The following is a 12,351-nucleotide window of genomic DNA, read 5'->3' as shown; positions in this document are numbered from 1 at the left end:
TATGGGAACGCGTCCCTTAGTGGATGGAGCATCCGCTAGCGTCCGCGTCAGTCGGGATCCGCTTTTCCGAACGGAAGAAACCCTATTTTTCTTCCGTTCGGCGAAGCGGAACTGATGCAGACGGACAGACGGTCCGTCTGCATCAGGTTCCCCATAGGGCAGAGCGGAGCAGAGACAGGGCGGTCCCTGCACTTTTTGCGGGGACCGCCCTATCCGCCGACAGCTGAGCGGGGATCCCCGCTGAGCCGACGGAGACACACGGAGCGGACCCGGAAACGGTCCGCTCCGTGTGAAAGAGCCCTAACAAATGGAGAGACTTATCTGCTCACTCAGGGCCGGTGCTACCACTAGGAAAACTAGCAGCCGTCTAGGGCGCACTGCTACCTAGGGGCGCCCAGACACTGGTTTCCCTCCACGTCTGCATGCTCTGCAGGCTGCAGCATGTAACTAACTCAGTCCCAGGCAGCTGCTCCGTCTATCAAAAATCCTTGCGCCAGCCCTGTGCTCACTCAGCTGTCAAAAGAAAAAATCCGGACAGTCTGCCAAGTTTTTAACATGAAACATTGTAACTAACGCTTCCTTCTTAGATCAAAGGGATAAACTTCTGTGTGTAAATGCAGGAAGTTTAACCACTTAAAGTCTCAGGCCCGGATTCAGATACATTATCGTATCTATCGGCAGGCGTAGAGTATCTCAGATACACTACGCCGCCGTAACTTAGGGCGCAAGTTCCGTATTCAGAAAGAACTTGCGCCCTAAGTTACGGCGGCGTAGTGTAAATGTGTCGGCGTAAGCCCGCCTAATTCAAATTTGGCTGGTAGTGGGCGTGTTTTATGTAAAACTATCATGACCCCACGTATTTCACATTTCTTACAAACGGTGCATGCGCCGTCCGTTAAAGAATCCCAGTGCGCATGCTCCAAATTACGCCGCAAATCGTCAATGCTTTAGACGTGAACGTAACTTACGCAAAGCCCTATTTGCGAATGACTTACGAAAACGACATAATCGACGGAAAATTTGACGCTGGCCCGACGTCCATACTTAACATTGGATACGCGTCTTATAGCAGGGGTAACTATACGCCGGAAAAAGCCTAACGTAAACAACGTAAAAAAATGCGCCGGGTGGACGTACGTTTCAGAATCGGCGTATCTACCTAATTTGCATATTCAACGCGGAAGTCGATGGAAGCGCCCCTAGCGGTCAGCGTAAATATTGCACCCTAAGATACAACGCGTAGGAGACTTACGTCGCTCGTATCTAGGTAACATTGAGGCGTATCTGATTCTATGAATCAGACGCCAAGATGCGACGGCCCGCACTCAGAGTTACGACTGCGTATCTGGAGATGCGCCGTCGTAACTGCTTTCTGAATCCGGGCCTCAATCTTTTTCTGACACTTGTTTCTTAAACAGTTAATAAAAGGGAAAAAAAATGTTTTCTTTAAAATAACAAACATGTGATACTTGTTTTGCAGTTTGCAGTTTGTTTTGCACAGAGTGGCCCCGATCCATGTCTTCTGGGGTCCCTCGGCGGCTGTCTCTGGTCCTCCCCGCAAGAACTCATCACCTTCATGCGAGAGAGCTCACATGGTGATGAGTCCTTGCGGGCGCACTTCCGTGATACAGCGAGCGCCCATAGCCGCTCACTGTATCACTCGGCCCCACCCCTCAGCTCGCCGCGTCACTGGATGTGATTGACAGCAGCGCCAGCCAATGGCTGCGCTGCTCTCAATCCATCCGCTCTAGCCAATCAGCGGCCAGGCTGAGCGGCGAAGAGGATCTCGGGACCGATCGCAGGACTTTCGAGGGGTCAGGTAAGTAAAACGGGGGCTTGGGGGAGGCGGCATCATCAGATGTTTTTTCACCTTAATGTATAGATTGCATTAAGGTGAAAAAAAAAATTCTTTACAACTCCTTTAAGTTAGCCCAATTTTTTTTTGTTTTAATGTGAAAGATGATGGGCACTGATAGGCTATACTGATAGGCACTGATGGATACTGAAGAGGTGGCACTGATGGCCACTATTAGGCAGCACTGATGGGCACTGATGAAGAGGCACTGATATGGGGCACTGATGGCCACTGATATGCGGCATTGATAGGTGGCACTGATGGGCACTGATAGGTGACACTGATGGGCACTAAAAGTCAGCACTGATGGGCACTGACAGACAGCACTAATGGGCCCTGACAGGCGGCACTGATATGCACTGAAAGGATGCACTGATCATCAGGGCACTTTAACACGATCTGTGATCAGCTGTGCCCAATGGACACAGAGATAACAGAGCGCTGCTGATGCATGCCCCGGGGTGTCAATAGCGCTGTAGCCATCATTGTAAACCTCTGACATGAAATATGAACAAAGCATTTCCCTCTATAGCGGGGGTCAGAAACCTGTAGATCGTGATCTACCTGTAGATCGCAGCCAGGTGACTGGTAGATCACGGAGTGGGCTTGCTGACCCGCCATTCCAGAGAATCAAACAGAGTGCAATGCAGAGGGACTACTTGTAAAGCTGGAGCTGTAGTAGGGAGCAAGAGCCGCATAAGGTGGTGCCTCCTCTGACGTGCTGGCTCCTGTCCCATATGGAGTGATACCAACTGCACTCCATCTATTATCCTGGCTAGCGATCTCCAGAGTGGTGCCAGCAGCAGGAAAGAGGAGATCTTCAGGTCAGTGTGAAGCAATACACTGGGCATAAACCGCTTTTTATGTAAAGGGACACTTTTTGGTTCCCATGGACAATCTCAAGATTCCAGGCAGAAAGAACAGTATATATAATATAAAAGTGCATGCAGGGCATTGGACAAAGCATACTCCGTTTGGCACACAGAGACACGCAACAGAAAGGTTGAGTAAATTTTCCACAATTTTAACTGGTTGATTTGATTTAAATGGTTGATTTCTATATTGTCAACACCTGTTAATTGATATAAGTTTTATTACAAATTACAAGAGTATCACAAACTTGGAATTAAATATTTTATTTACAATTTTCAGAGGGTGCCAATAATTTTGGCCATTTTTGGAGTTGTGCGTGGAATGTGTCAGATTTGGTTTTTTGTTTCTCCACTTTTTTGTGTCCTGCCAATACAAACAAAAGAAATAAACATGAGAATGACTAATTGCGAAAATTTTCTGGCCGAAAAGGTGCATTATCTGACAGAAATGCAGGGGTGACAATATTTTTGGCCATGACTGTATATGCATTTCAATAAAAATCCACTTTATGGTTGTAAAGACTCTAATGCCGCGTACACACGGTCGTTTTTCAGCATGAAAAAAAAATCGTTTTTTTTTAGCATGTCCAAAAAACGAAGTTTTTCCAACTTCATCATTAAAAACGACTTTGCCCACACACCATCGTTTTTGAAAAATGATGAACAAAGCGCAGTGACGTACAACACGTACAATGGCACTATAAAGGGGAAGTTCCATTCGCCTTTGGGCTGCTTTAGCTGATTCCGTGTTAGTAAAAGACGATTCACGCTTTTCTGTCTGTTATAGCGTGATGAATATGCTTTCTCCATTATGAACGGTAGTTTTACCAGAACAAGCGCTCCCGTCTCATAACTTGCTTCTGGGTATGCGCGGGTTTAAAACGTTGTTTTAGCTCACACATGATCATTTTTTACAACCCGAAAAACAACATTTTAACCACTTAAGCCCCGGACCATATTGCTGCCTAAAGACCCAAGGGGTTTTTACAGTTCGGGACTGCGTCGCTTTAACAGACAATTGCGCGGTCGTGCGACGTGGCTCCCAAACAAAATTGGCGTCCTTTTTTCCCCACAAATAGAGCTTTCTTTTGGTGGTATTTGATCACCTCTGCGGTTTTAATTTTTTGCGCTATAAACAAAAATAGAGCGACAATTTTGAAAAAAATGCAATATTTTTTACTTTTTGCTGTAATAAATATCCCCCAAAAACATATATAAATATTTTTTTACTACTAATGGCGGCGATCAGCGATTTTTTTCGTGACTGCGACATTATGGCGGACACTTCGGACAATTTTGACACATTTTTGGGACCATTGTCATTTTCACAGCAAAAAATGCATTTAAATTGCATTCTTTATTGTGAAAATGACAGTTGCAGTTTGGGAGTTAAACACAGGGGGCGCTGTAACATTTAGGGATCACTGTGTGTGTGTTTACTAGTGTAGGGGGGTGTGGCTGTAGGAATGACATCATCGATCGGATCTCCCCTATAAAAGGGATCACTCGAACGATGCGCCGACACAGTGAAGCACGGGGAAGCCGTGTTTACATACAGCTCTCCCCGTTCTTCAGCTCCGGGGAGTGATCGCAACGGAGCGGCTAAAAACAAATAGCCGCGCCGTCGTCCCGGATCGCTCCCGAGCGGACCCGACCTCCGCATGTACCGGGGGGGGGGGGGGGTCCCGATCGGACCCCCCACCCACGTCAAGCAGAGGACGTACGGGTACGTACATGTGCCTGTCCGTGCCATTCTGCTGACGTATATGTACATGAGGAGGTCGGGAAGTGGTTAAAAAACAACGTTAAAAAATGCAGCATTTTCGAATTTTTTTTTGGTGGTATTTCAGAAGCCGAAAAACGATGTGATCATTTTAAATGACGTTTTTAAAAACGACTTTTTTTTCATGCCGAAAAACGACCGTGTGTACGCGGCATAAGATACGCAGTTTATATAAAAGTTGAAATCTCCATTAACAGTTTTCTGCACTGAGCCTGTCTCTGCGCGGCTGTACTAGCATACAGTAGGTCCTTTAAGTAGCTGTTGCTTAAAAAAAGTTATGCTCTTGTTTCATCAGTTTCCAGCAAACTCCATGCATCTAGGGCAATTGTTTAAGCTGGGACCTCTAAATAAAAACATCTTTTTCTATTAGAGAATTACCTAGTGGCTACAAATCTGACTCTTGTATTCAGATTGTCAGTTCCTTCTTCTTCTCCCCCCATCAGCGTTTAGTCTTAATACCATGAAATATTCCTCTTTATGGAGTCTCTGTGATGTTCTGGTGGGAAGAGACTATTGAAAAATGTATGAATCCTCGTTCCTCTCGGCTAATGTATTCAGACTACTCTCCAGTGCCCGATCACAGCAACAACCTACTTTCTCTCCTGCAGGAAGAACTGGGGGAACTGATGCAGATAGTCAAAGAGAAGAAGCTGAAGAGCGAGTTAGCCGGCATGCAGAAAAAGAAGTGTATCCATGGAAACACAAAATCCGGCCCGAAACCTCAACAGACCAATAGCCTGCAGAGGTACGTCACTATGAAACGCATCGGAGACGGCGAACATGACTCGTGGGATAAATCTCTCCTCAGCATGAAGTTTTAATGCTGAGAAAGTGACTAGTTTCCTGTAGAGAGGCATAGAATAATCATAAGTCAGAAACATAAGAGGTTTTTAATCTTTAAATGTGTGATGGGAGGTGTAGTGATTCTTAAAGTGAACCTGCGCCTAGAACGTGCACACCAAAGGGTCTACTCATAGGTGTGCGCAGCCTATTCTATTAGGGTGTGCACCCCAAAGCACAAACACACACGCCTTTCTCTGCAGCCTCAGCTGCACTGGACAGCGAATGAATGGGAAGTGATCTGTGGCTTCCCATTTATTTACAAACTGAAGCATATTAACCACTTCCTTACTGGGCACTTAAACCCCTTCCTGACCAGAGGACTTTTTGCGATTCGGCACTGCGTCGCTTTAACTGACAAATGCGCGGTCGTGCGACGTGGCTCCCAAACAAAATTAACGTCCTTTTTTTCCCACAAATAGAGCTTTCTTTTGGTGGTATTTGATCACCTCTGCGGTTTTTATTTTTTGCGCTATAAACAAAAATAGAGCGACAATTTTGAAAAAAAAAAAAATTTTTACTTGTTGCTATAATAAATAGCTCAATTTTTTTTTTACGTTTTTTTTTATCCTCAGTCTAGGCCGATATTTATTCTACATATTTTTAGTAAAAAAAAAAAAAAAAATCGCAATAAGCGACTGGTTTGCGCAAAAGTTATAGCGCCTGAAAAATAAGGGACAGAATTATTATTATTATTTTTTTTTTTTACTAGAAATGGCGGCGATCTGCGATTTTTATTGGGACTGCGACGTTATGGCGGACACATCGGACACTTTTGACACATTTTTGGCGCCATTCACATTTATACTGCAATCAGTGCTATAAATATGCACTAATTACTGTATAAATGTGACTGGCAGGGAAGGGGTTAACACTAGGGGGTGAGGAAGGGGTTAAATGTGTACCCTAATATTAGTGTTCTAACTGTGGGGAAGGGGGGTGACTGGGGGGTGACCGATCTGTGTCCCTATGTACAAGAGACACAGATCCGTCTCCTCTCTCCCCTGACAGCACCGCTGTCTGCGAGAGCCGGGAATGAGAGATGATCTCATATGTAAACATATGAGATCATCTCTCATTGGCCGCACAGATCGCCTAGGAAACGGCCGCTCTGATTGGCCGTTCACGGCGATCTGTGACTGGCTGTGTCCAAGGGACACGGCCAGCACAGCAGTTCCCCGCTGCGCGCTCGGGGAACGTGCAAAGGGGCGGCCGTAAAAAGACAGCCTGTTGGAGATTGGGAGCCGCGCTGCGGCCGTACAAAGTCGTACGGCCATCAGCAAGTGGTTAAACACAGTTTTCTATCCTTCAGTTCAGTTATGAATGGACACAGTGAGCAAGTGTATTCACTGGCCCAGATTCAGGTAGCAATTGCGTCTGCGTAACTATAGTTACGCAGCGCAATTGCTTACTTGCTCCGGCGTATCGAATGCTCCTGATTCAGGAACCTCGATACGCCGACTGCAGCCTAAGATATGCGTGGCATAAGGCTCTTATGTCGTCATATCTTAGGCTGCATTCTTACGCAGGCCGCTAGGTGGCGTTCCGGTAGTGGTCAGCGTATAGTATGCAAATTGCATACTAACGCCGATTCACTACCCTACGCGAGCCCTGCGTACACAGTTTACGTCGTTTGCGTACGTCGGTTTTTTGCGTAAGGCTGCACCCTCTATAGCAGGGGCAGCCAATGCTAAAGTATACCCGTCGTTCCCGCGTTGCAAAATTTTTAATTTACGTTGTTTGCGTAAGTGAATCGTGAATGGCGCTGGACGCCATTCACGTTCACTTTGAAGCAAATGACGTCCTTGCGACGTCATTTACCGCAATGCACGTCGGGAAAGTTTCCCGACGGAGCATGCGCACTACGCTTGGCGCGGGAACGCAACTAATTTAAATGATCCACGCCCCCTACGGGATCATTTAAATTGCGCGCGCTTACGCCGGGCATTTTGGCGGAGCGCCCACACAATCTACGGAGCTACTGCTCCGTGAATTGCGTGTAGCGCAGGAAATTTACGGAAGGCGCAGCGGCAAAACGGTGCGCTGCGCCTCCGTAAAAAAAGCGCAAGGCTACCTGAATCTGGGCCACTGTGTTTATTTTGAAAAGGAAGGGGCTGGCAAATTACATATTTACTAGCCCTTTCCCCTACTATTCATCCTGAAACACCCCCCCACAGCAGCCAGGGGGAGAGGAGAGGCGGGAAGCCAGTAGCACTGCAGAGCAGGGGGGCCAACATGGGGAAAAACCCCGAGAAGTAGGGGGAATGGGCACCGCACATAATGATTAGGGTGTGCCTAGGCACACCCCCTGCGCACGCCTATTGGTCTACTTATGAAAGCAATTTGCATTGAGAATGTCTCAGCTTTTGTGCAAAAGTCACAAATAATGCTCGTAGTGCTTGTAATACATGGAAAATGTCAGCTTCTACTTGCTGCCTGTTGTAATATTGATCCTAAGGGAAAATAGCATTCAACCAGAAGAACTGAAGAGACGGGCCACACACCAATGACCTTTCAAGCATCCAAAAGTATCCAGTACTGTAGGTAGATGACAGCACACACTGCAAAGACCTCTACCTCTGGCCACATCTCCAACACGTTTCACCCTTGACAGGGTTCAATCATGGAGACCATATCAAGGACAAAACACGTTGGAGGTGTGGCCAGGGGTAGAAGGTCTTTGCAGTGTGTTTTGTCATCTTCCTGCTTGCTTAAAAAAACTTTTTGGATGCTTAAGCCGGTATGCCAAATGAAGAGAGAGTGGCCTCCTGGGCTCTAGCACCCGGTGAGTCCTTGACATTGAGGGTAGAAGAAGTGGCTTTGGTAGTGGTAAGACGTCCTTGAGTTGACCAGTACAGAAAATAGTCTAACACTATAGACCAGCCTTTCTCAAACGTTTTACTCCAGAGGAACCCTTTAAAAAAAATTCAGGTCTCAGGGAATCCCTGGTAAGATTAGTCCATTGGGAAATGCCCCCTACGTTGGTGGTGGTAAAAAGGAAGAATGCCTCCTTTACAGGGGTGACCTGATTGACACCTTTGCATTATGCTCTGAGAGGCATGCAGCCAGGGCCGGACTGGGAATAAAAACCAGCCCTGGAAAAAAAATCATACCAGCCCCATAGCATTTTTATACCGGCCCACCAGCAAACGTCATTATTTTCTAGGTCATAAAAGGGGAAAGCATACATTTTAACTGCTTGCCAACCAGCCACCGCGATCGCCGCCGGGCACCCGCGATCGCTCGTTACAGAGCGAGAACCGGGAGTTGTGTGTGTAAACACACAGCTCCCGGTCCTGTCAGGGGAGAAATGCCTGACCGTCTGTTCATACAATGTATGAACAGCGATCAGTCATTTCCCCCAGTCAGTCCACCCCCCCTACAGTTAGAACACACCCAGGGAAGATACTTAACCCCTTCCTCGCCCCCTAGTGTTAACCCCTTCCCTGCCAGTGTCATTTTTATAGTAATCAATGCACCCGGATCTCCTTTAGGTAGTTTTGGTTAGGTTGCCGACTGATGGGCGACCAACGTCCAGCCTCTCAGTACACGGTTTCCATGGTCCCCGATGGATAGTCAGGCCCCTCTTGGAACACCAGCCTCTCTTGGCACTCCTCAAGCAGACTCTCCAACGGACAGCTTCCTCTAGAAGGACTAACAGCTCAGGACCTCATCAGATATGGGACCCAGTCGCATCACTGGGCCCCAGCCGCAGATCAAATGCTCCGGGCCAACATGGTCCCCGGACACAGTAGCGCGCACTAGGCATGTGCAAAAGGGAAAAATGTGTTTTTTTTTTTTTTTTTTTTTAATTCGTTATTTAATTAATTTCGTTAAGTTAGATTCGTTACATGTGTTAAATTCGTTTTCGGAATTCGTTCTCGACCGAATTTAGAAAAATCCGGTCGAATTCGAAAATATTTAGACCGGATTCGAAAACAAATAGTCTGTTTTCGAATAGAATGCGTTTTCGAATTCGATTCGAATTTTATTTTTATTTTTTTCGAATTCCGATCAATTTTTTTTAATTTTTTTTTTGAATTCCGATCGAATTTCGGAATCGAAAACGTTCGTTCGGATTCGGTAAATTCATTAATATTGCAATTCGGGAATTCGTATGCATCTGAATGTCCGAATAATGAAAAATTCATCCGAATTTCGATTCGGAACGAAACGAAATGCACATGCCTAGCGCACACACCCCGGCCCGGTAGGCCATCATGCCGGGGTGCCGTGGTATGGCTACCCTGGAGGTGGACGCCACACGGGAAGAAGCCCCATAAAAATGGCGTCTGCCCCATAAATACCCCTCCCCAGCATGCACAGTGAGAAAACCTCCTTCTGATAGGCTGCCGGGAAGAAATATCCAAACCCTTGACTCCACTGCTGCCACCTGTCGGCCTGGGGTGTTACCAGCACCCCAGAAACGACAGCATGAACCCACAGCACAGCCAAAGCTGGGACAGAGGCTCCAAATTTAAACAATTTAACCTGGTCAGAGTCACTTAACTCTCTGACCCCCTCTAAATTTACACTAGCACCAGTTCTGAAAAGTAACCAGGTGCTGCACCTGCAACACGGAAAGATTACTTCTACAAGAGTATAGGGGGGGGGGCAGAGGACAGAAGATTTTAACTAAGATAGCCAACACCAGCACAAGGGACACTTCGCATCAAGGATGCAGATAAGGGGGTAGCACCTGCCCTCTTGCAGGGCTCCATAAGTTCAACAGAGGGGCCCAGAGCAGCAGAAGTGGACACAATTTACTAGAACCTATTCCCTTGCTGTGTTTACAATGCCTCAGCTTGTGAATGAACAGGGAGCCTTTGTACAGAGCGCTTCCTGTTCACTCTGTAGCTGAGGCTGCGGAGAAAGTATGGAGGAATCTGTGGCCTCAACATCTTTCTCTGCCTCAAAAGTGAGATGTTGGGTGTCTGTTTAGACCCCTGATTTTTCACCAACCCCCACAGGGTTGTTCAAAAAATGAAATAATAAAATAAAAACGTAATTAAGGGCTCATTCTCACAGGTATTTTGATTGCATGAATGAGTGGTTTGTTCATGTGGCTGAAACTGCATGCTAGGCTTGGTTTGCCGTTCCTGTCAGCTAGGCTGATGTTTCCTCATTGAGGATACTAAGCGCCCAGATGCGATTCAGTTCGCATGTGTTGCGCTATATAAGTTTCTCACTCACTCAATGTAAGTACAGTGAAACCTTGGATTGCGAGTAACGTTAACGGTTAACGAGCGTTTCGCAATGCGAGCACTTTTTTTTTTTAAATCCTGACTCGGTTTGCTAGTGTTGTCTCACAAAACAAGCAGGATTCAAGCCACAGCGGTGTGCAGTACCGCATTTGGCCTGAGGTGCGGGGGTGGCGGAGTCGAGCCAATCAGAGCCGTTTGTAAATACTCTGAAAAACTCTCTGGTGCCCCCCACCTCTGGCCACATGCGGTATTACATGCCATAGAAGTCAATGCAAAATGAATTTTAGTTTCCATTGACTTCTATGGGGAAACCCGCTTTGAAATGCGAGTGCTCCTGGAACGAATTATGCTCGTAATCCAAGGTTCCACTGTACTGTCGCTTGTGCTGATCTTTAAAAAACAGTTGCTAAACTTAAGATTTATTTATGTATCTATTGATCCGCCGCGTAAGTTCTACGATGCGCCGTCGTATCTTTGTTTTGTATCCACAAAACAAGATACGACTGAATGTGGGCTCGATCCGACTGATGTACGTCTTAGTATGCCGTCGGATCTTAGGTGCATATTTACGCTGGCCGCTAGGTGGCGCTTCCGTTGATTTCCGTGTAGAGTATGCAAATTAGCTAGATACGCCAATTCTCAAACGTACGTCCGCCCGGCGCATTTTTTACATCGTTTGCATAAGGCTTTTTTCGGCGTAACGTTACCACTGCCTCTATGAGGTGTACGCAATGTTAGGTATGGACGTCGGGACAGCGTCGAATTTTCCGTTGTTTACGTTGTTTGCGTAAATCGTTTACGAATAGGGCTTTGCGTAAGTTGCGTTTACGTCGAAAGCATTGACTATTTGCGACGTGATTTCGCGCATGCGCCATCCATGGACGTATCCCAGTGCGCATGCGCGAAATCACGTCGCAAATAGTCAATGCTTTCGACGTTCGTAAAAAGCGTCAATTACGTGGGGTCATACCAGATTGCCATACAACACGCCCACTCCAAGCCTACTTTGAATTACGCGGGCTTACGCCGGCAGATTTACGTTACGCCGGCCCGCATATGGAAGCAAGTTCTTTGTGGATACCCTAAGAGCCACTCTTATTTACGGCGGCGTAGCGCATATGAGATGCGCTACGCCCGTCTAAATATACGCCCGTTTTTGTGGATCTGGCCCTATATGGTTATTGATACATTATGCTGGTCCAATCTAAGGAAATTTTGGCTGATGTATGATTATTAAATCGAGAATAGCATCCAACTTTCATATACAACTTTTTTTTTTTAGAGCTTTTGCCTTTTTTTCGGAGCTGCAGGTGCACTTTAAGGTCAGGCGAAAAGTTCCATAGCATATGGGAATGTTTAGTCTGACAATAACAGAGGTCAGCAGGCGTTCCGTAATTGCTTTACTATACCCAGCGCTAAGAAATGAATTTTTGTACGGAACACTTGATCTCAAAAAACGTACCCACTTGTAAGAGAAGGAACTATTTTTACCCTTAATTGCTCCTTGAAGATTGGAACTATGGCGGGGTCTATGGCCTGCACAGTCTATAGAAGATGAAGAGTCTGCTTCTAAGGTCCCTGTTGCTTTGTTTTCTTCCCAGGCTTCAGCCACAGAGTTCAGAAAGTTCACCGTTATTATCCACGTTGATAGCAAGTCAGCAGGAACAGAGAGACGCTCTCCAGCAGATGAACCAGAGGCTGAAGACTTTGGAAAGGATGATTCGTCTCAGCCTGCAGGCTAAAGCTCCACCAGGTAACAGGATTAGAGGGTGACAAAGGCGATGTGTCCATCTCATA

The 12,351-nt window shown here is 46.5% G+C and overlaps 1 protein-coding gene across 1 annotated transcript in view; it reads left to right on the top strand.

The window, feature by feature from the left end:
* The window catches only part of LOC120941515 (transient receptor potential cation channel subfamily V member 6-like), a 199,907-nt gene that overhangs the window by 167,791 nt on the left and 19,765 nt on the right, over positions 1-12,351 (top strand). Inside the window, exons 18-19 of the mRNA XM_040354950.1 lie at positions 5,119-5,255; positions 12,156-12,307. Coding sequence (XP_040210884.1) covers positions 5,119-5,255; positions 12,156-12,307 — 289 coding nt within the window. The remainder of the gene's footprint in view (positions 1-5,118; positions 5,256-12,155; positions 12,308-12,351) is intronic.

The sequence above is a fragment of the Rana temporaria genome, chromosome 5, assembly GCF_905171775.1.
Source record: "Rana temporaria chromosome 5, aRanTem1.1, whole genome shotgun sequence".
NCBI lineage: Eukaryota > Metazoa > Chordata > Amphibia > Anura > Ranidae > Rana > Rana temporaria.
The sequence above is the reverse complement of the archived record's forward strand: the minus strand, read 5'-3'. Positions and strand labels throughout refer to the sequence as shown.